Source organism: Moschus berezovskii, chromosome 11 (genome assembly GCF_049115385.1).
Source record: "Moschus berezovskii isolate FMDL1 chromosome 11, NW_MosBer_1.0, whole genome shotgun sequence".
NCBI lineage: Eukaryota > Metazoa > Chordata > Mammalia > Artiodactyla > Moschidae > Moschus > Moschus berezovskii.
In genome coordinates, this window is record NC_142470.1 from 94,761,957 (window position 1) to 94,788,574 (window position 26,618).

General features: G+C 46.0%; 1 protein-coding gene across 1 annotated transcript in view; it reads right to left on the minus strand.

Annotated features, from left to right (window-relative positions):
- The window catches only part of ADD2 (adducin 2), a 127,076-nt gene that overhangs the window by 42,109 nt on the left and 58,349 nt on the right, over window positions 1–26,618 (minus strand). The window contains exons 2-6 of the mRNA XM_055399664.2: window positions 21,068–21,185; window positions 14,945–15,161; window positions 13,142–13,280; window positions 3,432–3,583; window positions 2,921–3,001 (exon numbers count right to left, since the gene is read on the minus strand). Of these exons, the coding sequence (XP_055255639.2) occupies window positions 2,921–3,001; window positions 3,432–3,583; window positions 13,142–13,280; window positions 14,945–15,127 (555 nt within the window). The 5' untranslated portion in view covers window positions 15,128–15,161; window positions 21,068–21,185. The remainder of the gene's footprint in view (window positions 1–2,920; window positions 3,002–3,431; window positions 3,584–13,141; window positions 13,281–14,944; window positions 15,162–21,067; window positions 21,186–26,618) is intronic.

The window sequence follows — 26,618 nt, forward strand, 5'->3', positions numbered from 1 at the left end:
TTCAGCACAAAAAAATGCGAGAGTTTTTCAAACTTTACTGTGCATGAGGATCACCTGGAGATCCTATCAACATGCAGATTCGAATTTGGTAGGCCAAGAACTCAGCCTGGCAGTCTGCATTTCCAAAAAGAATCCAGTGATACCCCTGCTATTGGTCCATGGACCACAGTTTGAGTATCAAGGTGCAAGGAAAGAGTCATTCACAGAATTCTCTAGAAGCAGATAGGATGAGTCTTTAATCCCAGTGGAAATAGGAGAGCAGAGAAGCCTTCCCAGAGGAAGTAGCATCTAAACTGAGCCTTTTTCTTTTTTTTCCAGCTTATTATTTTGAAAAAATTTAATCACATGTAAAGGTAAAGAGGATAGTATAATGAACATCCATTTACCAGTCACCCAAAAGCTAGGTCTTAAAAGACAAATGAGAGAGCAGTCCCTGGTCTCATAATCTGCTTTTGACTCCAAGGGGTTGTGGGTGTTACAGTGAAAACACATGCATGCCCATGCATGTGCATACACACACACACACACACACACACACAACATCTGGTGGCTATTGCTGGCCTGGCACACAGCTAAGCCATAGCACTTCCTGCTTAACATAAACAATCTCACAGAACATCATCATCAGAGAAGACCACTTTCGACTGTGACACAGAAGACAAAAGCCACTCCTTAATCATGTCTAAGCAAAGGCAAAAACAAGTTTGTACAAATGCAAAAATGACCAGCACAAAGGATCATAAGAGACTACTACAAGCAACTATTAATATATGCCAATAAAATGGACAACCTGGGAGAAATGGACAAATTCACTGAGATGAACAACCTTCTAAGACTGTACCAGGAAGAAACAGAAAATATGAACAGGTCAATCACCAGTACTGAAACTGAAACTATGATTAAAAACTTCCAACACACAAAAGGCCAAGAACAGGTGGCTTCAGGTGTGAATTGTATCAAACATTTAGAGAAGAGTTAATACCTATCTTTCTGAAACTCTTCCAAAATAACTGCAGAGGAACTCCCAAATTCATTCTATGAGGCCACCATCATCATGATACCAAAACCAGAAAAATATCTCACAAAAAAAGAAAGTCACAGATTAATATCACTGATGAATATGAATATAGATGGAAGAATCCTCAACAAAACACTAGCAAACTGAATCCAACACATTAAAAGGACTATACAGACAGAGGATGAGATGGTTGGAGGTATCATCGATGAAATGGACATGAATTTGCGCAAACTCCGGGAGATAGTGAGGGACAGGCAAATTTGGTGTGCTAACAGGGTTGCAAAGAGCTGGATATGACTTGGTAACTGAACAACGACACACCATGATCAAGTGGGATTGATCCCAGGAATACAAGGATGGTTCAATATATGCAAATTAATCAGTACGATACAACACATTAATAAAGTGAAGAATATAAACCATATGATCATCTCAGTAGATGACCAACACTTCCTCCCAGTTAACAGGAGACATTCCTCCTAACTGCACCGATAGCAGCTTTGACCTCATTCTGGGCCCCCCACCCCAGAACCACCCCTGGGCAGACACTGCACCTTACATCTTTGTGTGTGTCAGCCATTCAGTCATGTCTGACTCTTTGTGACCCCATAAACTGTAGCCCGCCAGGCTTCTCTGTCCATGGGATTCTCCAGGCAAGAGTACTGGAAAGGATTGACAGTCCCTTCTCCACAGGATCTTCCCAACCCAGGGATCGAACCATGGGTTCCTGCATTGCAGGCAGATTCTTTACCGCTTAGGGAATAAGCTATAGGGAAGTCCCCATCACCTCCTTCTTAGGTTCCAAATCACTCAACACAACCCTAAGCCTGAAACAGGCCCTTCCAGACACCCTTAGGCTGAAAACATCTCCTGCTCCCTTAGCAGTCTCCCAGAAGCTGGTAGGTAGTCAATTTATCCTAACTTATTGACTAGAAGTGTTTGCTGGACATGAGCAGGCTAGATTTTTCCTTTCTAAAAATCATGTCAGCTTTGGCTCTTAAAACTGCAGCGCAGGGAGAGGCTGAATGCAGCACACAGGGCAGTTCCACAACACACCTACCACACCCAGCCCAGAGGCCCAAGCAGACAAGTGGTACCAAAGCAAGGAACATGCTACCGCCAACACTAGTTCCAGCAGAAGCATAAGATGGTCAACAAACCCTCTCTTACAAAATTCTCTTTTAAGTGAATTTTACAGAATGAACATGACTTTCAAGTGGCCTGACCCATGAAAGTGGCAGCAACCCTGCCAACTCAGGAACTTAAATCTGCAAGGGTCTGATGCAGACCCTGGTTTCCCTTCAGCCCAGCTCCCCAACCTCCTTGGCTGGGTGGCCCACTCAGACTTCCCTCTCTGCGATGAGCTCTCTCTGCTCTCACGTGTTCCTTATCTCAGCCTGGGATAGGTGACCTGTTGTCACGTAAGAATCTCTACAGCGTAACAGGACAGTTACTGTCCCATGCAGTGCCTTTGTCCAATGAGAAAACAGTCCCCGCTCTTGCAGACAGATCCAGGGCCATAGGGTGTGTGGATACTGCCATTCAGCAAGTTTGAAAACTCAGCCCAGAAAGGGGACCCAGAAGCTCTCTCTCATAGCACTAGAAGAGCCTTCCATTGCTTTGGGACAAAGCACTGGCTGTTGTTCTGATGTATCCCTGAGCCAGGAAGGCTTCCTGACCCCCTGCCTTTGAAGTCCAACCCTGGGCTCAGAGGCCTTCACCTCCCAGTTGGTCTCTTGGTCACATCATGCTCTGTGCAGTTTGTTCTGGTGTCCACATGACTTCTCTCTCCCACCAGATTGCAAACTACATGAAGGACAAGGCGGCAGTGGCTAGCATGGAGCAAAGATGGTGCTGTCATTTCAACAAGAAATTGGTAGTGAGATGTCACATTGTACTTACCAGGCTGGATGCTGTGACTTCGCTGCAAGAGACTCCCTTAGGGCTGATCAGGAAGTGGTCCTGCTCCTTGCTGACTCTCAGCTGGAGGAAAGACATGTGTTCCCAGTGGTGAGGAGGGAGAGGGGCCATTTCCAATGATACTGTCCTTGAATCACCTTTACCCCTGAATCCACTGCATACAAATCTCCCCCCACCCCAAGAACGCTTACTTCCTCCTAACCCATGAGAGATGAAGATTCAGCCTTTATTTCGAGCCAAGGAAATGGAGCTATAAGAGGAATCTCCCAATGGTCAAGGGTGGCCCTAGAAATAGAATCCAGAAATTCCTAGCTCCTCATCCAGAGACGTGCCCGCTGGGCAGGTTGTCTATTTCAGGTAGCCACAGTGGCTAGAGACTTTGGAAAAGCTCATGGCCAGCAGTGTCACAGCCATGCCAAGGGTCAGGAGGTCTCCCTCTGGATTTGGTGGGGGCAACAGGTAGATCCCCACCCAGCCCAGATGTTGTCCTCACCGTCACGTAGGTGTCACTCAGCTGGGCCCAGCCATACAGGTCCAGGAGGCGGTAGACACTGCTGATTTTGCACCGCATGAGCCGCTCCCCCTTGGCCAGGTTCAAGGAGTCGGCTGTGTGGAGGTCATTGATGGGCGTCATCATGGAGAAGTCTGAAAGGGCACAGGGCAGCTTTCAGGTCAGGAGCTCACGTCTGCACTCTCCTGCCTTGCCCCCACCCTCTCCAAATTCTCCTGGGCGCTACATCCATATACGAGACTCCTGTGGGCAGGGAATTCAACATCCTTTGACCCTGACTCCAGAGGAGAAAACCCTCCACAGAATGGATAGTTGTGCCCAATTAAGTCCTCTGCTCCTTTAGGGAAGAAAGGCATTGCTTTGGGTCAAAACCCATGGCCAGACTCAAGGCCACAAATGAAAGGATCTCAGTTCAAGCTGACTATAAACCCTAGAGATGGACATTGAATAAAAGCAAAAATAAATTTCTGAGTGGAAATATGGGTACATTTTATCAGTTAGTTTTAATGAAGAAATTACTAAGCATTATCCTATTGTTTTAACTAACTTTTTCTCTGATTTGGAAAAGGGCAAACAGAAAGCCAAGTCAAACAGGAGGTTAATTCCTCAACTTTTTCTGACAAGTCATAAACCTCCAGAAGTCAGTGTGGCTGTGGTGGGCTGAAGGGCCGGGGCTGAGGGTGGACTCCTTCTGACCGCTTCCGGATATGCAGTCACTTGGTTATTTACGGCTCTTTCTGGGAATTTGGTAATATGGAAATGAACCTAGAGTGTTTGATAGTCTTCTACTCAGGGCACCCAAAAGGTCTAGTCAGTCCCATAAACCATGCTGACCACTGCCTGCATGCCTCAGGAAGCCAGAAGAGGGCATCTGAGCCCCAGCTCTCCAATTAATCAGTGTCTAGGAAAAAAATAAAAGAATCAATAGGAAAGGGTTCTGGCTTAAAATGTTGTCTGGCTGGGAGCCTCCTGATGCTGCCTTCCCCGACATCCCACTACAAACTTTAATGGATGAAAATGCTCTTCGGAAGCTTCCACCATCACTACAAACCTCACTGCCACACCACATGATGTATGTCCTGTATCAGGTTTGCCATTAGTTGAAATGATAAGGTCTGTGAACTGGGTGGACTGGGAGCATAAAGCAAGCAGAGCAAGCCTCAAACACCCCATGTCAGGAAGATGTCCCCAAAGGGCTTGTGCCCACCAGCGGTGGTATGCCTCTAGGGCATGGGTCCAGCACAGGAAGTTGACAGAGAATACAAGTGGTCCAAAGACCTGGCTGAACTGGCAAGAAAAACAGCAACAAAATCTCAAAATTAACGATTTCTATTTCAAGTTGACTAGTCGAGGATCCTTGCCTCCTTTCTAGTTCCCCAGACAAGTATTTGCCCCTGGCAGCAAGAAGGGAGGCACATCAAAAGCATCAGGCCCCCAAGCAAAGCTGGAGGTAGGGAGAGGCTGTTGATGGGAGAGGTCTTTGAACCGTTCTTTTAGAAATAACTGTGGAATTCTCAGAGATGATCAGGAGGCCAGAAGAGGTGTGAAAACACTCACTTTCATGTCCTCTGTATCCTGTATCCCCTAAGAGTCCCCCTCCCCAACCCTGTGGAGCTTCCCATGAGGACTACCCACCCACAGACCCAGAAGAGACCAGAGGGCTCCATGGGAGTCCCTGGTCCTCTGTCCTCAGGGTCTTCTTGGAAAGGATGCTTATTCTGATCAGCCTCACCAAGTGAAGATCTAACTGGGCCATTATTTCAAAGTACCTAAGAAAACACCGAGATGAAAATCCACCAAACCCCAGAAAGCTACCTACACACTCCACAGGAGAAAAAAAACTCAAGGAAACAAACAAAATCCTAAGGCAAATGGAACTGGGCAAAGAACAGTCTCTCTGGGTTTGGACTCATGACACCTGGAATTTTCCTTCTCCACATTCCCTGACTCAGTTACCCTGGCATGAACCAATCAGATTTCTGGCATCCAACTGTTTTCCTGGCAGATGCTGCTCAGTAAAGCAACGGAAAGCCCTATTTCTCTTTCAAGAGGAAGAGTGTAAGATCAGAGACATGAAAATGATGAGCAAGAATTTGATAGACATGGGACAAAGACCAGAAGCCCTGGCATCTAAGTATATCAGTAGTTGGTGATGGATAGGGAGGCCTGGCGTGCTGTGATTCATGGGGTCGCGGAGAGTCAGACACGACTGAGCGACTGAACTGAACTGAACTGAACTGATATAAGAGAAGAAAAAATTTTGAGTTCAAAAAAAGACGTGTGTGTGTGTGTGTGTGTGTGTGTAGGGACTTACTGCATCCCATTAAAAGAAAATAACACACATTTAATAAATGCTTTCTGACAACATTTCTGAAATGTGAGGGGAAGGGGAAAATTCCACAAGCATCCAGGAAAAAAAAAGTTTACCAACAAAGAAACCAATAATAGACTGTTTTAGATTTCTCTGTTACAGCAACAGATGCCAAAAGACAATACTATAGGAGATGCACAGAAACAAACATTAAAATACAGTGACACAAAGCAGGTAAAAATAAAGAGACCATCAAAAGTAGCCCAGCCAACTATAAACAAAAAATAAACAGAGGTCATAATATGACCAAAGTAGAAGACAAGGAAAATTATACTCTTTTGGACCAAAAGAGCCATTTTGTAGGTCATTTTATACAGAGTAAAAGCATAATCCATAATGGAGCTATAGCTATAAAAACATTTATGCTTTGAAAAGCATTTTATCAAGATATACAAAGCAAAAGCTGTCATAAATACAGAGAAATGAACAGAAATCAAATACAGTGGGAGACAACACATTAATATTTTATAAAATCAAAAATGATAAATGAAGACATAAATGAAATACTATGCCCCAGGGTTAGAGTCTACATCCTATGATATTATTAGGCCACAAAAAAAATCTCATAAATCCCCAACACAGACAATAAGTAGGCTACATTTTCTAAACATAATGCAATAAAACTAGACATTATCAATAAACCTTTAAAAGAATACAAATTCTACCACTAACAAATGAGAAAGCACACTCCCAGGGGGTGCTTATTTTATTTTAGAATAAAAATAAAGCCAAAACAGCAACTGCAAGCTACCTAAAAATTAACAATAAAGAAAATTCTACATGTCAAAATTTATGGGACAAGATCAAATTTATACTCAGAGAAAAAAATTCATAGCCTTACATGTCTTTATTATTGTATTAAATATGAAAATAAAACAAATCCATTTTATTCTATTGTAGAAAAATATAAAGACTAAAATAAACCATAGAAAAGTTATGGAAAAGAATTGATGAGTATAAAAACAAAATCAATGAATCAGAATACAAGGAAATTAGGAGAACCAATATGTAAATCCAAGAACTGGCTTATGTGAGAAGATCTAGGAATAAACCAGGCTCTGGATTTGCCAATAAGGAGGAAGCAGGAATGCATAGCACCAGGAAAGAGAATGGGATGTAATATCCACAGCAGAAAGTTTAAATGATAAAATAATATTGTAAGTCACACTAGTAATTTTTAAAGCGATGTGAAATGAATTATTTTATATAAATATGACCAAAATTTACTCAAGAAGCAGCAAAACAAAATTTTAAAGGACTTTAGATGAAACAGAAAAAAAGATGCTATCCAAGTATTTCAGATCTGGATAGCTTCACAAATGAATAATAAGTCTTCAAAGAGCAAAGACTTCCTACCTACCTTTTATTGCTCCGTTAGGGCAAAGAAGTGGAGTGGCAACCCACTCCAGTATTCTTGCCTGGAGAATCCCAAGGACAGGGGAGCCTGGCGGGCTACAGTCCATGGGATCACAAAGAGTCGGACATGACTGAGTGATTGAGCAGCAGCAGGGCAAAGAAGAGGGTGGGGATTACCCAGATTCATCTTAGGAAATTATAGCCTTAATACCAGGACTAAACAAAGGCTGCCCCAAAAGTTAACTTCTTTTCATCATGTGTAACTATGGATGTAAAAATTAATAAAATTCCAGCAAATCAAATCCAGAAGAGTATTTCTTAAAGACTACATCAAAATCACAAATGATTTATTTCAGGAATGAAAAGAGTTCAATATTCAGAAATCTGTTAATATAATTCACCCACATCAAGGAAATAAACATCAATAAATACCAAAAATGCATAAAATTCAATATCCATTTCTGAGAAAACCCATATTGAACTAGAATACAAAGATATTTCCTCAACATGATAAAGAATAATTATCTCAAACTCTTGTGGTAAAAGAATTACCGTTAAAGTCAGAAACAAGACAAAGATGATTACTCTCTGATCTATTATTGAACATTGTTCTGAGAGTTCTAATGGATGCAATGAGAAAACTGGAAAAATAAACCAAAGGGTGAAATGTTGAAGAATGCAAAATGACCATGTGATCTCTTCCTATATACAAAACTCAAAAGAATTCATTGAGAAGATATAGAATTTAAGAGCTCAATAAGGGGTTAGTCTCTCTCTCTCTATATATATATATATATATAAAACTCTCTCTCTCTCTCTCTCTATATATATATATATATATAAAACTCCAATGATATTTAACATATATATCAGTTCAGTTCAGTCGCTCAGTCATGTCCGACTCTTTGCAACCCCATGAATCACAGCACACCAGGCCTCCCTGTCCATCACCAACTCCCAGAGTTCACTCAAACTCATGTCCATCGAATTGGTGATGCCATCCAGCCATCTCATTCTCTGTCGTCCCCGTCTCCTCCCACCCCCAAACCCTCCCAGCATCAGAGTCTTTTCCAGTGAGTCAACTCGTCGCATGAGGTGGCCAAAGTATTGGAGCTTCAGCTTTAGCATCAGTCCTTCCAATGAACACCCAGGACTGATCTCCTTTAGATGGACTGGTTGGATCTCCTTGCAGTCCAAGGGACTCTCAAGAGTCTTCTCCAGCACCACAGTTCAAAAGCATCAATTCTTCGGCGATCAGCTTTCTTCACAGTCCAACTCTCACATCCATACATGACCACGGGAAAAACCATAGCCTTGACTAGATGGACCTTTGTTGGCAAAGTAATGTCTCTGCTTTTTAATATGCTATCTAGGTTGGTCATAACTTTCCTTCCAAGGAGCAAGCGTCTTTTAATTTCATGGCTGCAATCAGCATCTGCAGTGATTTCGGAGCCCAGAAAAATAAAGTCTGACACTGTTTCCACTGTTTCTTCTATTTCCCATGAAGTGATGGGACCAGATGCCATGATCTTTGTTTTCTGAATGTTGAACTTCAAGCCAACTTTTTCACTCTCCTCTTTCACTTTCATCAAGAGGCTTTTGAGTTCCTCTTCACTTTCTGCCATAAGGGTGGTGTCATCTGCATATCTGAGGTTATTGATATTTCTCCCGGCAATCTTGATTCCAGCCTGTGCTTCTTCCAGCCTAGCGTTCCTCATGATGTACTCGGCATAGAAGTTAAATAAGCAGGGTGACAATATACAACTTTGACGTACTCCTTTTCCTATTTGGAACCAGTCTGTTGTTCCATGTCCAGTTCTAACTGTTGCTTCCTGACCTGCATACAGGTTTCTCAAGAGGCTGGTCAGGTGGTCTGGTAATCCCATCTCTTTCAGAATGTTCCACAGTTTGTTGTGATCCACACAGTCAAAGCCTTTGGCATAGTCAATGAAGCAGAAATAGATGTTTTTCTGGAACTCCCTTGCTTTCTCCATGATCCAGCAGATGTTGGCAATTTGATCTCTGGTTCCTCTGCCTTTTCTAAAACCTGCTTGAACATCTGGAAGTTCATAGTTCACGTACTGCTGAAGCCTGGCTTGGAGAATTTTGAGCATGACTTTACTAGCGTGTGAGATGAGTGCAATTGTGCGGTAGTTTGAACATTCTTTGGCATTGCCTTATAACTCCAATGATATATATATAAATGTATATAACGTATATAAACATAATATACATAAATACACACACACACACACACACACACATATATATATATATATAACTCCAGTGATTTCCCTAGGTGATAGCTATAACCAGAAAAAGATCTGAATGGAGAATCAGTTAAAATGACAAATTACATAAAATTCCAGAATAAATTTAACAAGAAATTAGTGTCAATGTATGTCCAAAACCACCACAATATTGTAATTATCCTCCAATTAAAATAAATAAATAAATTTAAAAAAAGGAAATTAGCAAGCACTACATAAAATTGGGAAAGGAGTATGTCAAGGCTGTATATTGTAACCCTGCTTATTTAATGTATATACAGAGTACATCATGAGAAATGCTGGACTGGATGAAGCACAAGCTGGAATCAAGATTGCCCGGAGAAATATCAATAACCTCAGATATGCAGATGACACCACCCTTATGGCAGAAAGTAAAGAAGAACTAAACAATCTTTTGATGAAAGTGAAAGAGCAGAGTGAAAAAGTTGGCTTAAAGCTCAACATTCAGAAAACTAAGATCATGGCATCCAGTCCCATCACTTCATGGGAAATAGATGGGGAAACAGTGGAAACAGTGGCTGACTTTATTTTTCTGGGCTCCAAAATCACTGCAGATGGTGACTGCAGCCATGAAATTAAAAGACGCTTACTCCTTGGAAGAAAAGCTATGACCAACCTAGACAGCATATTAAAAAGCAGAGACGTTACTTTGCCAACAAAGGTCCGTCTAGTCAAAGCTATGGTTCTTCCAGTGGTCATGTATGGATGTGAGAGTTGGACTATAAAGAAAGCTGAGCACCAAAGCATTGATGCTTTTGAACTGTGGTGTTGGAGAAGATTCTTGAGAGTCCCTTAGACTGCAAGGAGATCCAACCAGTTCATCCTAAAGGAGATCAGTCCTGAATATTCACTGGAAGGACTGATGCTGAAGCTGAAGTTCCAATCCTTTGGCCACCTGATGTGAAGAACTGACTTATTTGAAAAGACCCTGATGCTGGGAAAGATTAAAGGTGGGAGGAGAAGAGGACAGCAGAGCATGAGATGGTTGGATGGCATCACAGACTCAATGGACATGAGTTCAAGTAAGCTCCGAGAGTTGGTGATGGACAGGGAAGTCTGGCGTGCTTCAGTCCATGGGATCGTAAAGAGTTGGACACAACTGAATGACTGAACTGAACTGAACATAAAAACAGCTGCTATCTTTTCTGACAGACATTAAAGAATTAAATAATCGAAGACATATCATTTCTGAAAAGATTTAAAATTCATTCATGCAGGTATTTTGTAAGCACCTGTTACATGCCAGCTACTTTTCTAAGTTCAGGATACTACTCTAACAGTGAACGAAACATACAAATATCCTTTCCCCAATGGAGCTTACATTCTGATATAAAATTGAACATTTATAAAGTCTCCACCAAATTAATCTATTCATTTAATGCAACCCCATTCAAAATCCCAGAAGGAATTTTTTTGAGGTGAATGAAGAGCCTTGGCAAAATACTTCTAAAGTTATTTTAAAGAATCAACTTGTATGATGGCTGAGAAAAATTGCAAATGAATAATTAAAAGTATTTTATTAGATGATAAAACATAGGGAAGGTGTTTCAAAGCATACAATCAAAAGCAGACAACACAAAAGAAAATAGTAACAGATTCAACTCCATGGAAATTATTCTACAACACAAAAATGTCATGAAAAAATTAAAAAGCAAAGAGACACTGGAAAAAATCTGCAGTGTATTTGATAGGGAGTAGAGAAATAGCCTTACTTTATGAAGATTTTTAAATCTGTACAAAAAGAATATGCGTGCTCAGTTGTGTCCAACTCTTTGCCACCCCATAAACTATAGCCCATTAAGCTCCACTGTCCGCAGGATAGTCCAGGCAAGAATACTGTAGTGGGTTGCCATTTCCTCCTCCAGGGGATCTTCCCAATCCAGGGATCGAACCCTCATCTGCTATGTCTCCTGTGTTGCAGGCAGATTCTTTACTGCTGAGTCACCAGAAAAGCCCAAGAAAAGAATGTGAAAGTAAAAATTGGCAAAGGGTGTGACAGGCAATTTACTATTGATCTATAGGAGAATCCCAGGGACAGGGGAGCCTGGTGGGCTTCCGTGTATGGGGTCACACAGAGTCGGACACGACTGAAGTGACTTAGCAGCAGCAACAGCATAGCCTGTTACCATATTTCACTCTGATGATATGATAGGTGATAAACAGTACTTTGTGTTTTAGTGTGCTTTTATTTGATTACTAATAAGATTGAATATTTTCATATACATTTTGGGCATATTGGGGTTTTTTTTGTCATGCCCAATACATATACAAAAATATTCAATCTCATTAGTAATCAAAAGCACACTGAAACACAAAGTACCATTTATCACGTATCATATCATCAGGATGAAACATGGTAACAGGTTACAGATCAGGGTGGAGGAAATGGGCACTCACTCCTGCATTTCTGGTAGCAATGTAAATTCGTTCCATCTTTCTCCAGGGTAATTTGGCATCATGCACAATAATCTTTAAAAGATGCATATAATTCAATCTAGCAATTCTACTTTTAGCAATTTATCTTAAGAAAATAGTCATGAATTTAATCACAGATTTATTGACAAGGATGTTTCTTGAACTGTCATTCATAATAGCAAAAAGTTGGGAATGACCTACAAGTCAAAAAATGGGAAACTGATTAAAATAAACTATGGCATATTCAACCATGCATAGAATAGCATACATCTACCAAAATGTATGTTATACAACCATATTTCTTATGTGAAAAATTAACCAAGATACTGTAAGGCTATAAATTTGTGTGTATAATGTGATTGCATTTTTTGCATAGTCTCCATGTATTAAGAAAAAAAGGCTGGAAGGACACACACCAAAACATTGATAATAATTTCTTGATTGTAAGGACACAGTTCAGTGATTTTTAATATCCTTTCTTGATTATTTTCCTAATTTTCAACCATAATCCTGTTTTTATTTTACTGAGGGAAGTATTCTCCAATGTTTGTTTCTTAAAGATTGTGGGCAGAGCTTCAGAGCCAAGGAAGATGGGTTTGTACCTAGCCTTGGCTGTTTTTGGCCCTTGTCTATGGAGTTAGGTTGGCCTGTCCAGTGGGGCGTGGAGACACCAGCTCCAAAGGCCTCCTTGCATCCCCTCCCAACTCCATCTCCAAAGGAGTGACTCCAGGGATCAAGGAAAGAGCCACCTGAGAGCTGGATGAGGACACTAGGATTTTCATAGGTTCTGTACCCAAAGCTAGAGCGACAGGGAGCCGAATTTTCACTCTCCACTATCCACGCCCGGGCCTCAGGCAGAGGCCATCTCGGGTTGCAAAGCTCTTCCATTTATGCTAACCCCCTTATGAGGGGTGGGGGTGGTGGGGTCATACCTAGGCTGCCCTGCTTCTCTGCAGTGACACTAGGTTATACTACGACCTCCCCCAGCAGAACCAGGACCAAGTTCTCCCCTCAGTCTGCACCACCCCCTGCCCTCCTAGTTCTGGGCATCAGGGATCAGTCTCCGTGGGCCTTTACATCACAGCAGCATTAGAAGCAGAGCCAGGTACTTCTTTCCCTGCTGCCCAGATCCCCCAGGTCTGCTAAGGCAGCTGTACCACTCACTTCGTAGCCTGGCAACCGAGCTGCCTATTACTGTGCCTTCCCCCAACACCCCACTTCCACCTCTGCTCCTGACAGCTCCCGAGCTCCCCACATACTCATGGAAGATGTCGGGAAGACTGCGTGGGAGGTGCTGGCCATGAAGTCCGCGATCTGCCGCAGGGCCCAGATGTTGGAGGAGTTGTTCCCCTTCTTCATCTGCTCCTGGATGAGGCCTTCCAGCTCCTCCCTGAAAGACTGAAGCAGGCCCCCGAGGCGTCCTCCCAGTGTGTCTCAAGCGGGAGGGATACTGATGGCCCCTCTTCCAAGTGCCCAACCGTGGCCCCTGGGTCAGCTAGATCAGAGCCACATATCTGGGACCTCAGGAGCCTCCCCAAACTGCTGTGTGCGGAGCAACAAGGAGATGCTGGGAATGGATCCTATTCCCTTTGCCCTGGGGGAAAACTCCAGGCAATATGTACTCCAGAATCCAGGTCCTTCTGATGTCTTAGTGATAGCCTAGACCTCTCCCCCCATCAGACATAGCAGGACTTCACTTTAGTAATTAAAAGACATTTTAAAAAGCAGAACTGAATGAAAAAGTATGCCATCTTTCCTGTCATTAGTCAGGCTGATAGCTCTTCTGGGCCTCAGTTTCCTTATGAGGGGTGGTGGGTCCTATACAGAAGGAGGTGATGACCTCAGAGGTCACTTCTGATGTCCTGCTACTCTAAGCCTGGCTTTTCAGACCATCAGGCCATGGACAGGGCATGCCAGCCCATCAGGTGACACTCAGGAGGAAACAGGGAGCCACTGAGGTGTTGAGGAATCTACAGAACAGGACAGAAGCAGCATGACTGCCTCTTGGCCCCGTCCCCTGCCTGAGAATAGTCCCATCCTTCAGGTTCCCAAACTTGGGTTAGTACTAACTCTGCCTCCGCTCCTACCACTCAACGGCCATCTTTCTGGTCTCACATAGGGTTTCTGTCATCCCAATGCATTCTCCTCCAGACCCCCCAGCTCACTGTCACCAAGACCTGGGGCCCATCCTCCTTAGCATTCACTGTGTGCTCTCGGCCGGGTCACACACAGCCCACTGCACGCCCTGGCTCTCCAGTACCTTGGTAGGGACTGGGACAGAGCCCATCCTGGCCAGTACCTGGAGATGCCACTCCACCCTGGGCTTACCAACACTTAGGATCATGTACTGCTTCCTGAGGACCGCCCAGTTCTACTCCCTGAGAAACCTATTGCCTCTGTCCACACTGCTCTTCCTCCCGCTAGGAAGGCCTGCATCATGGTCCTGCTTCACTGGTCCAGTAGAGCCACCCTCCATCCTTCTTAACACACCACTGAGGAAGAGCACTGTGTCCATGCCAAGCAGGTGCCAACTGACCTCAAGACTCTGGCCAGCGCTGGGTGACCCGGACTTGCCCCTCTGCTCTCTATTCCCAGCCTCCTGGGGCTTTCAGGCCACTCCTGCCTTGCTATGTGTGCAGAAAAAGGAGCCCCAGACCTCCCACGTGGCACCTCTCGCTGACCCCTGGTTTACCCGAAATGTTAAGAGTTTTTGGTAAGAGGGAGAGGAAGACTGGAAAGTGAGGCTCAGAAGGGGCACGAGGAACTGAAGTCGGGCTCCTGCTTCTCAGATCCACCTTCCCCAACCAGGGAGTCAAACACAAGCCATAAGCTGCACATAGGCCAGGTTTTGCCATCCGCCAGGGACTAGGGAGAGACTCAAATACCCACGCAGCCGGAGCATCTTGCTCAGAGCTGAAAACTGCTCCGTCTCTGAGCAAGCGGGAGAGGAGCGATTTCTCTTTCGGGCTCACCGGCTGCATCGGCGTCCTCCGCACCCCTTCCCCGCCCTCCTCTGGCCTCCTCCCGCCTCCCCCGCCCGCGGGGCTCAGACCCCCACTCACCGGGCTCTGCAGGATCATGGTGACGCGCTTCTTCTGCTCCATCAGGTTGAAGTCCTGCCGCAGGTCGGCCGCGCGGTTGCGAAGGCGCAGGTACTCGGGGTCGTCCTCGGAGAAGCGGTCCAAGTACTGCTGCTCCTGCGCGGGCGGCGGGGAGGCGGCCTCGGGGACGGTCTCTTCACTCATCGTCCCGCTGGGTTTGCAGTCCACTCCTGGACCCCTGCCGGGAGTAAAGGGGGGTGCTCCCAGCCGGGGTGCACGCTTCCTAGGCCGGAGGGCTTGGGCTGGGGGTGGGGAGCGGGGTGAGGCTATTCCCGGGAGAGAGTCGGCGGGGAGGAGGTTGGGGGGCAGGGCGCCGCAGCTGCCGGCCTGCAGGGGGCGCTCATGCGTCGCCGGACTGAGTGAAGGTCTGTGTCCCTGGCTCCGGCTCCCCAGCCCTTCCCTGCCCGACCCGCGGGGCGTGGGCGGCCGCACTCGGGTTCAGGTAGACTGCTCCCCCAGTGCGAGCGCGACCTGCAAAGCTTTGGGGGCATTTCGTGATGCTTATCCACACAGTGCAAAGCTATTCACTGCGACTTCGTACTTGATCTAAAATGTAAACCCTCTAAGAAGCCTCCTAAAAAACATGCGGTGGGAAATCCACGAAACTTGAAAAGAGAACGGGGAACTTCTAACAGGCGGAGCGGTGCTTTTTTTCCCCCGACAACTTTGACTCTGTTTCTGCAAAACGTGTCTCACTGGAGAATCATTTCTTATTATGAACTGAAAAGAGGTGTGCAGTTTTTATTAGTGGAAAATGAGTTTCTCTAAACCCCAGTAAATGAATATTGAGAAACAGTGAAACAATGAACCCTGATTGACGGGCACCAGATGCCGGGCTGCCCGGAGGCCTGCGTGTCTAGACCTGGAGCGAGAACTAGGGCCGTCCTGGGAAGATTGGGCTGGGGACGAGTCACTTATTTTTTCCACTCAAGCAGGCTTTTAAAAATGCCTGAGAGGTGAGTGGATGAATGTCTCTATGGCCATATTGGAGTCCTGCTGAAGACGCAGGCTGCTACTCCGCCTTGGCTCCCCAGCTGTGGGGCTGTGGCCCCCAGTCTCCCTTTGTGTCAGCGCTGCTAGGCCATCAAGTCCGGGTTATCACGCTCCTGTAGGGTGTGGGGGCTTACAGAGCTTCAGCCTTCTCCTAGGTGGCTGAGCCCCTTCTCAGCAAAGGAAGGCAAGAGCCTTGACTGAACAATAACTACATTTTGAAGGCAAATAGGAAGACACCAACAAAAGAGCTTTTCCTGAGCTCAAGGTACCTGGCTTTCATCCTTAATTTGCCCCTCCCTCACTTTGCCTCTGGGGGCGCCCTTCCAGAAGGAGGTGGAGCCGCCATTGTTCACTCAAAGCAGCTCCTGGCCTCCCCAGACCTGATCTGCTCTGCCCTCTAGGCTCATCCTTAGCCCAAGCCTTGGCCTTCATTCCAGTCAGCAGCTCATTATGGAACAGGCCTTGTTGACAACCAGAGAGCATATTCTGTCTGGAAGAAGTCTCCGACTTTTTCTTCCATCTTCTGTCTGCACTTTGCCCTCTACCTTACAGTTCTTCCAAGTTGGGTAGGCAGGGGCACACTGGGCAAGAGAAGTGAGTGGGAGCCCATCCCATCAGCCCAGAGCACTCAGGTGATTGATATTATTGTTATTTGCATTCTTGTTCTTTGGGGAAGGCAATAGCAAGTCCAAGGGAAGACACACGGACAAGGTCCTTCAAGGGTCAGCTGAAGCTCCGAACCCTTGGGGTTCTCAAGCCTGGGTGTACACTGGAATCACCTGATATCAGGAATCTCTGATATCAGAGATTTTAATATTATTAATCTTGGGTATGACCTGGATATGAGGATTTTTTTTTTTAAGTTCTCTGGGTGATTCTAATGGGCAGCCATGGTTGAAATACCACGGATAAATGTTTGTGGTTGTGGCATATAACAGAAGGCATTCATTCCGGGCTTCCCTGGTGGCTCAGCTTGCAAAGACTCTGCCTGCAATGTGGGAGACCTGAGTTCGATCCCTGGGTTAGGAAAATTCCCTGGAGAAGGGAACAACTACCCACTCCAATATTCTGGTCTGGAGAATTCCATGGACTGTATAGTCCTTGGGATTGCAGAGTCAGACACAACTGAGAGACTTAAAATAAAAATTCATTCCAGGAGCTTACCATTTCTAGCAAGCATGCCAAGATGGCACAAAGCCTTTAATGCTAGTGTTATGCATCACTACCCATGGCTGTCCAGGCCCCTTCCTGCCACTCTAACTACCATCTACCACCATACTCTTGACCTGGGCAGCAAGAGTGGTCCAAATGCCACCACAACCCACTTTTACAAGTCTACAAAGCCATGACCTCTGGTCTTAATTCTGTCACTAATTAGTCAGCTCCTTGTGAAAGCCCTCAACAGATCTCCCCCAGTTAGCACCATCCTTACCAGCCATGTCGATGAGATGGAGGCGGGAGGAATGAGTGGCCTGGGAGTGGCAGCCCAAAACATACATTCTCTAAAGAGACATTTTGAAACATATTTGGCAGGTTGCTAGAATGTTTGAGGTTGTACTTAGTGACATTTAAAGCCAGATTCTTCATCTCAGTAAAGAGTGATTGAGTCTCTCAGGGATGTTTCTGGCTGAATTAGCTCTAGACTAGAAGCCTGCAGTGCTGCCCCAGTTCTGACATTCCCTTGTTCATGGACTCAGGTAAGTAATTTCCCTCTTTGGATCTCATTTTGTCCATCCTTAAATGGGGGAACGAACAGAATGGACCTTGGGGCCCCATCCAGCTCTGACACTTTATGAAGAGAAACAGACTCATGTAGAAAAAGGCAGAAGGATGGAGGATCTAGGTTTCCTGTAGCAAAAGACCTTCTACCCACATCTCCCCAGTGCCTCTTCCTCAAGCCAAATGCCAAAAGAGAAACATCTGCAAAGAACACACATGACCTACTGATGACTGCCTTGTGGTTTCAAGTCAATCCCATACACATGGGTTGAGTTAAGAATACTTCACCCGCTTCATGCTCCCAGCAAGCCTCATCTCTGGAACTTGGGAAGTAAGAAGAGAGCACAAGGTCAAACATCATGGGAATGCATCAGAGCCATGCAGACTTGGGGTCACCACCCAGATTCTTCTGGGCAAACACTGCAGCAGACCAAAGTTCTTCCAGAGGCATTGCCCCACATACACACACCTATCCATTTTCATTCTCTTTGTCACCTTCACAGCCCCAAATCTTTGATGTTAATTTTAAAATAGCAACAGACAATCCCTCAATGGGTACACTGGATGTGGGCATGGAGATCCCTGTGTTCCTTGTAACACCAAGTCACCCCAGCTCCAGATGTGTCTGAACTGTCAACTTCTCTGGGACTAGCACCACCTGGTACTGAACCTTCCTGGCCTAAGTCCTTCTCATCCAGGCAGGAAAAGGCTGGTCCTCTCCCTTCCTTTTGGAGTATCTGGATTTCCCGGGAATCGATCTGTGAAGTCTCTGAAGTAGCTCTCTCCCACAAAGCATGAGGAATGAAGACATTTGGGGCCCGATGGACAGGAGCCCCTAGGCCAGCCTTCACTTGTTAGAGCCCAGTCCCGTAGGGCTGCTCCAGGGGTGCTCCAGTGGGCAGGGGAGGAAGTGGAACCCTGCCTCCCTCACCATGACAGCAGGAGCCGGAGGCATCCTTCTGTGCTCCTTCCTTCCCTTCCCAAAATGTTGGGAGGTGAGCAAAGCTGTGGGCAGCAGAACTTAGTGGTTAAAAGCAGGACTCTGGAACCAGACCATGAGTTCAAATCTCAGCCATGCCCTTTTTTAGCTGTGTGATCTGCTCAAGTTACCTAACCTCTCCGTGCCTCAGTTCCCCATCTATTAAACAGAGATTGCAACTATTTAACTCCTCCTTAGGTTGTCGTGCGGACTGGGTGAGTTAATGTGTGTGAAGTAGTTCAAACAGTGCCTGGTGCAGAGCAAGTGCTATTTGCACTTATTATGTGTCATTTAGGGGCTAGAGTCATCATGCACGAGGAACGTGAGTAATGAGAGGCTTATGATTCGATTGTAAACAGGTGCATGCCAAATAACTGTAATCATATGTTTTAGTCGCCAAACTAATTCAGTCTCGAGCTACATTAACAAAAAGAAAAACCAGAAAAAGACTGATAAGAATGCCTTTTACTCTGACCAGATAGTGGGAACGTGTCAACCTTCAGAGCACAGTAAAAGGCTGCAAGCAGAGTGCTGACGATAACAGAAGGCCGGCGCTTACAGGGCCAGGAGCAGCATCGCAAAGAGTACGCGGGGCTCTGGCTCCAGTTCCTGGCACGTGGGATTTCTAAAATGCCCAAAAGGCATTAGGAGTGTTTTGTTGGTCATAATGAGCCCCTTTCATCAAGCCTGAGCTTTTATGCAAATGAGGTGACATGGGGGCACTTAGATATTCCAAGGGAGGGACTGGTCACTGAGAAAGACCGTGCATATAATTAAGGGATTGGAACTCAGCCCCACCCCAACCACAGGGGAAGGAGAGGAGAGGAGAGGCGCTGGAGATTGCTTTCAATCAAGTGGCAAATGACTAAATCAGTTTCTGCCTAGCAATAATGCACACCCCCATTAAAGAACCCTGGACGGCGAGGTCTGGGGGAGCTTCCTGGCTGGTGAGCACATCTCTGGGCTGGGTGGTGACAGATCCCACAAGGAGCAGGTGTGGAAGCTCTGCACCATGCCCTCATCCCCCGGACCCTGCGCTCTTTCTTTCGGCTATTCCTGAGTCAGATCTTCTATAACAAAGCTGCAGTTGCAGTTCCAAGCACTTTCAGTGACTTCAGTGAACTAGGAAATCATAGAAACCGAGAGGGAGGCTGTGAGAACTCCCAAATTTAGAGTCAAGTCGGTCAGAAGTGCAGGTGGTCAGAGGACCACACCTGCAGCTCGCCTCAGAAGTGGGTGGAGTCTTGTCCATGAGCTTGCTTTTTTCTTATGTGCCCTTTTAACTCAGGGTAGTGTCAGAATTGAGTTGAATTGTAGGACGTCCAGTTGGTGTCAGAGAATTGGTGATGAAACAAGCAACTTCGATTTGTGATTTATTTTCATTTCTAGGACAACTCTGTGAGACAGACATTGTCCCTGCTTTACAGATAAAAAGACTGAATCAGAGAGGTTAACTAACTTGCTGAAGATCACACAGTGGAGTCAGGATTTCAACCAGGCCTGTCTCTGGCCCCAGATTCTTCATTCCTCCTCTCCAAATATCTGCTGGACTGCCATGTGGAAGAGGGATTAAGGTGATTCCTGAGAACCTCAGGGGGCCAGAACCAGGAAACCAAGTGGTTATTGCAGGCAGGCAGATTCTAGCTAAGGGTGCGAGGTGAGCACCCTTAGCTAGAATCTGGTAATTTCCACCAGCAGGAGCTTCTCAGTAAGGAGAAGACAGGACAGGCTGCCTTGTTAGGTGGTGAGCTCTCTCCTTGGAGCCAGGGTAACCACAGAATGTTGTAGAGGGGCTTCTGCCCTGTTGGGGTGGGACCAGTGACCTCCAAGGTCCTTCTGATGCCATGATGGCTCTTTTTTTGTTGTTGAAGTATCATTGATGATTTTTGTGCCAACCTGCACTGTACAGCAAAGTGGCTCAGTTTTAGACATATTTGCATGATTTTCTCAATATTCTTTTCCATTATGGTTTATCCCAGGAGACTGGATATAGTTCCCTATGCTATAGGGTAGGACCTTGTTGTTTGCCGAGTTTATATATAATAGTTTGCATCTACCAACCCCAAATTCCCAGTCCATCCTTCTCCCCCAACCCTCACTTCCTTGGCAACCGCAAGTCTGATCTCTATGTGAGTCTGTTTCTGTTTTGTAGATAGGTTCGTATGTGTCATATTTTAGATTCCACGTCTAAGTGATATCATATGGTATATGCCTTTTTCTGACTTCTTTCACGTAGTATGATAACCTCTAGTTGCACATGGTAGCTCTTGAGTCAGTGGAATCAGGGGAGTTCATGGCAACGACCCAAGTGTCTAGAAGCTCATCCTGGTGAGATGGACCCACCAAAACCTGTGTCTCACCCTTCCCGCTCCCCATCACCACTGACTGATTACCAGGGGGCTGGAGCAGCCTTGCCCCAGGCTGCCTCTTCTCAGCACTCAGTCTGCACACTCCGCTCCACTGCCCGGCTCGATGACCACATCTATAGGATCTCAAACATCCGGGTAGAAACTGGAAAACACAAACACGACAGATATCAGGGTGTTTTCTGTACCACCACAACTCTTTGCCCTGTTTTTCAGCACCGTTAGCTGCTGGTTTATTTTAAGAACTGTTGGGGAATTCTTGAAAATGAACTGAAGATGAAGTTTTATTTTAAAAGCAAATTCTTTCTACACAAAGGTAAAGAAAGCTTCATTATCTTTACAATTGGAATCAAAATTCCTTTCAAAGAGAGTTGTTGGAAAAATTCCTTTGCTGAATATTGGTCAAGGGACCCCAGGCTTTCCCAGTGGCTTAGCTTGTAAAGAATCTGCCTGCCAATGTAGAAGACGCCAGAGATGCAGATTCAATCCCTGGGTAGGGAGGATCCCCTAGAGAAGGAAATGGCAACCCCCTTCAGTATTCTTGCCTGAGAAATTCCATAGATAGAGGAGCCTGGGAGGCTACAGTCCATGGGGCCGCAAAGAGTCAGACATGACTAAGCACACAAGTACCTATTACTGCCAAGGGGCTGCAGGGGAGAGTGGCTGCTGTGCATGGTGGGGGGACTTGAAGGTGGAACTCCAAGCAAGCCCAGAAGTGCACACACAGCTGGGCTTAAAGGGATTGACCCCTTCCTGACAACCCACTCCCCCAGATACTTCGCTGCTGCTGCTGCCGCTAAGTCACTTCAGTCGTGTCCGACTCTGTGTGAGCCCATAGACGGCAGCCCACCAGGCTCCGCTGTCCCTGGGATTCTCCAGGCAAGAACACTGGAGTGGGTTGCCATTTCCTTCTCCAAAATACTTCACTAACAGCTCCTAAACCCACACATGCTGGTGTGACTGATTTTGGATGCAGCCCGAAGAGGCAGAAAAGGTCTGAAAAATATTACATCCTGGGAAAGTCGGAGGGTTTTGAAGTTGCACAGACCACGAATTGGTGGATTTAAGCCAACGTCACCTAGAGTTCAAGGGGAAGAAAGGCCCCAGCTAATATCTAAGTAACAGATCATAAAGTACTACTGGAAAAGGAATGTAAAGTAGTTAATGTCTTATAAACAATGGCAAGTTACTGATCCAAAAATCCTAGTTACTAATCTAAAAATCCTGAAGATCGAGGTCATCAAAGGGTTAATCAACAATATACTTTTTTTAAAAAAGTGATAGTTATGGTTTTTGTTGTTTTTTTTTTTAACTTGGGTGTCTGTTGTTCAGACCCAGAGATGTTTAGCTCACCCAGAGTTGGCGTCATCCCCACCCCCAGATCCACTTCCACCTGTGGGTCTGAGGACCTGTGCTGTCCTGCCAGTCCTGTCTCATCAGCCAGGAAAGGAGCATTTGGAAAGACTACTCTCACCAAAGAGGGGACAAGGAGAATTCATCCTGGGAGGTCTGATGTGCCCGAGAGAGTCCGGGATGCTGAGTGACCCCTGAGGCACCACTGCCCTCTCAGTCTGTCTGGGCACCCCGGGCTCAGCATTCCAGTGCTGAGAAGGCCCCTGATGGGTCCAGTCCTGATGCTCACCCCTCTAGTTAGGGTCTTGACAATTGTTTCCAAAAGCTCTTCTCTATGCTCTGCATATCCAGCTGCCAGCTGCAGCTCTCCTAACCATGGGTCTTATTTTTAGCTAGAATACAGGGTCACTGCCAGAACTTAACGTCACTTCCATCCATTGCCTAACAATATGGGAGCCCTGCCTACTGGGGTTTGCTGATATACCTCTGGATGTGCTTCTTCTTGTGGGCGTCCACGGACCTGCCTTAAAGACCAATCTTGCAGCCAGGTAAGTTGTCTTATGTGAAGTGCCAGCTTCCTCCCCTTCACCAGCAGCCCCTGGCATAGAGATGAGGTTGCCCATCCCTGCTAAGGCTTGGATTTTCAGAGTCGGAGCTATTACTTGTGTCCACAGAGAGAATTAATGTCGCCCAAAGGGACCTGCTCCATTCATGTAAGAAGACAGACATCTGTCGCACAGATAAGTGTACACTGAACACTGACTAATACCCATCTACATCAGTGCTGATATTCCACTATTACAGCTCCATTCCTTAGTGTATAGTATTAATCCTTGATTACACTGAAAAGAGCCCTGAGAGGTATTATAGGCAAATGCGTTATTTTAAACATTCTCCTGTGTTACCAAACCTGTCAGATCTCTGATTGCAGGCTGAGCGGGGCCAGGACAGGTACCCGAGCAGCAAGTCTCAATGAGGGAAGAGGAAGAGGAGTGATGCCAGGGCCACTCAGGAGAGTCCAACACCTGGGGCAGAGCTGGGCCTCACGGGACCCTGGTCTTGGAGACAGACCCTCTGAGCTGTGCCTGCTGTGGTTTCAAGGACAGGGTCACGATCCACTCCGCTCAGCCTTTGGCTTCCCCAGCATGTACTCCAAGGGCCAAGCTCACCCAGGCCCCGTGGAAAGAGCTAAGCAAGGAGTGCCCCATGCAGTGAGAAGGCCTGACACCTCCTGGGAGGCCGCCCCCACCCTGCCCCCCTACCCCCACCCCAGGACCACCTGTTCTCTGCTCTCAGGGTGTAGCCAAGCCGGCTGGGAGGCAGAACAACTTAGGACACTGGATTTCAGCCCTAGCTGGCTGCTTGCTAGACCGTGGCCTCTGTCCACCCCACCCCCAGACGTCCCACAGCCACCTTGAAAATAACCTGTCTAAACGGACCATCACTCTGGCCAACCCTGCAGCAGAGCCTCCCTCCACCAGCCAGCATCCCCTCCCTGCCCCCCACCCAGCTGGCCACCCACCAAGGGCCCCAGAAGGCAGCCGTGACTCCTCCCTCTGCATGCCCTGTGTGCCTACTGTCACCAGATTCTCTGGTTTTATGGCCCAAATATCTTCCCACCCAGAGCACCACACCTTGAATCAAGCCAGTGTCCACCCCATCGCATTCATCAATTCAGTTCAGTCGCTCAGTCATGTCTGACTCTGCGACCCTCATGGACTGCAGCTCACCAGGCCTCCCTGTCCATCACCAACTCCCGGAGTTTACTCATACTCATGTCCATTGAGTCGGTGATGCCATCCAACCATCTCATCCTCTGTCGTCCCCTTCTTCAATCTTTCCCAGCATCAGGGTCTTTTTAAATGAGTCAGTTCTTTGCATCAGATGGCCAGAGTATTGGAGCTTCAGCTTCAGCATCAGTCTTTCCAATGAATATTCAGGACTGATCTCCTTTAGGATGGACTGGTTGGATCTCCTTGCAGTCCAAGGGACTCTCAAGAGTCTTCTCCAACACCACAGTTCAAAAGCATCAATGCTTCAGCGCTCAACTTTCTTTATAGTCCAACTCTCACATCCATACGTGACTACTGGAAAAACTACAGCTTTAACCAAATGGACCTTTGTTGGCAAAATAATGTCTCTGCTTTTTAATATGCTGTCTAGGTTGGTCATAGGTTTTCTTCCAAGGAGCAAAGATCTTTTAATTTCCTGGCTGCAGTCACCATCTGCAGTGATTTTGGAGCCCAAAAAAAATAAAGCTTCTCACTGTTTCCATTGTTTCCCCATCTATTTGCTGTGAAATGATGGGACCCAATGCCATAATCTTAATTTTCTGAATGTTGAGTTTTAAGCCAACTTTTTCACTCTCCTCTGTCACTTTCATCAAGAGGCTCTTTAGTTCTTCACTTTCTGCCATAAGGGTGGTGTCATATGCATGTCTGAGGCTATTGATATTTCTCCAGGCAATCTTGATTCCAGCTTGTGCTTCATCCAGACCGGCATTTCTCATGATGGACTTTGCATATAAGTTAAATAAGCGAGGTGACAATGTGCAGCCTTTTCATACTCCTTTCCCGATTTGGAACCAGTCTGTTGTTCCATGTCCACTTCTAACTGTTGCTTCTTGACCTGCATACAGATTTCTCAGGAGGCGGGTCAGGTGGTCTGGTATTCCCATCTCTTTCAAAATTTTCCACAGTTTGTTGTGATCCACACAGTCAGAGGCTTTGGTGTAGTCAATAATGCAGAAGTAGATGTTTTTCTGGAACTCTCTTGCTTTTTTGATGATCCAACAGATGTTGGCAATTTGATCTCTGGTTCCTCTGCCTTTTCTAAAACCAGCTTGAACATCTGGAATTTCATGTTTCACGTACTGTTGAAGCCTGGCTCGGAGAATTTTGAGCATTACTTTGCAAGCATGTGAGATGAGTGCAATTGTGTGGAAGTTTGAGCATTCTTTGGCATTGCCTTTCTTTGATTGGGATGAAAACTGACATTTTCCAGTCCTGTGGTCACTGCTGAGTTTTCCAAATTTGCTGGCATATTGAGTGCAGCACTTTCACAGCATCATCTTTTAGGATTTTAAATAGCTCAACTGGAGTTCCATCACCTCCACCAGCTTTGTCTGTAGTGATGCTTCCTAAGGCCCACTTGACTTCACATTCCAGGATGTCTGGCTCTAGGTTGATGATCACACCATCGTGATTATCTGGATCATGAAGGTCTTTTTTGTATAGTTCTGTGTATTCTTGCCACCTCTTCTTAATATCTTCTGCTTCTGTCAGGTCCATACCATTTCTGTCCTTTATTGTGCCCATTTTTGCATGAAATGTTCCCTTGTTATCTCTAATTTTCTTGAAGACATCTCTAGTCTTTCCTATTCTATTGTTTTCCTCTATTTCTTTTTTTTTTTTTTTCCACCAATAAACAAAGATTTATTTGGAAATTTCCAAACCTGCCAGAAGTGGCATTTGCCAAGCCCTCGGCCCACCCTCCTTACCAGGCTCCAAAGAGCAACAACAATCCTCCCCATCTCCCACTGCCCTCCACTGAGCACACACACACCCACGCCTCGGGCCACACCAGAGAATTAGGGTGCCCTCTCCCTAGGAGGCGTTACCCTGGGCCCAAGAACCAGGGTGGTAGCCCTCTGGCATTGCAGGAGATGATGGCGGCCAGAGCCGCTTGCATAGATTGAGAAAAGAAAATAAGGAGGGACCCCCAAGTAGGGCTCCCTGAAAACCCCCAATGCACCCCCATAAAAAAAGTGGCTCCCACATAGAAAATCCTGCTCCACAAATAGTGCAAATAACCGAAGGCAGGCCCGACAAGGACCTGGAGGCTCTGCTTTGACATTGTAACCGAGACCTTCGGAACCGAAGGCCCCTGGCTTTGCTTGTTTACAGACCCCCTTGGGGCGAGTGTCCACGCTGGCTCCAGGGAGCTAGGTGAGGAAGAGGGGCGCGGCTCCCTTTCTTCTCAGCCTTTTCAAACCAAAGTTCTTTGCCATTCCTACCAGCCCAGCCTTGCTGCTGGTAATTTCCTTTCCTCTATTTCTTTACATTGATCGCTGAGGAAGGCTTTCTTATCTCTCCTTGCTTTCTTTGGAACTCTGCATCAAATGGGTATCTCTTTCCTTTTTGCTTTTCGCTTCTCTTCTTTTCACAGCTATTTTTAAGGCTTCCTCAGACAGCCTTTTGCCTTTCTGCATTTCTTTTTCTTGGGT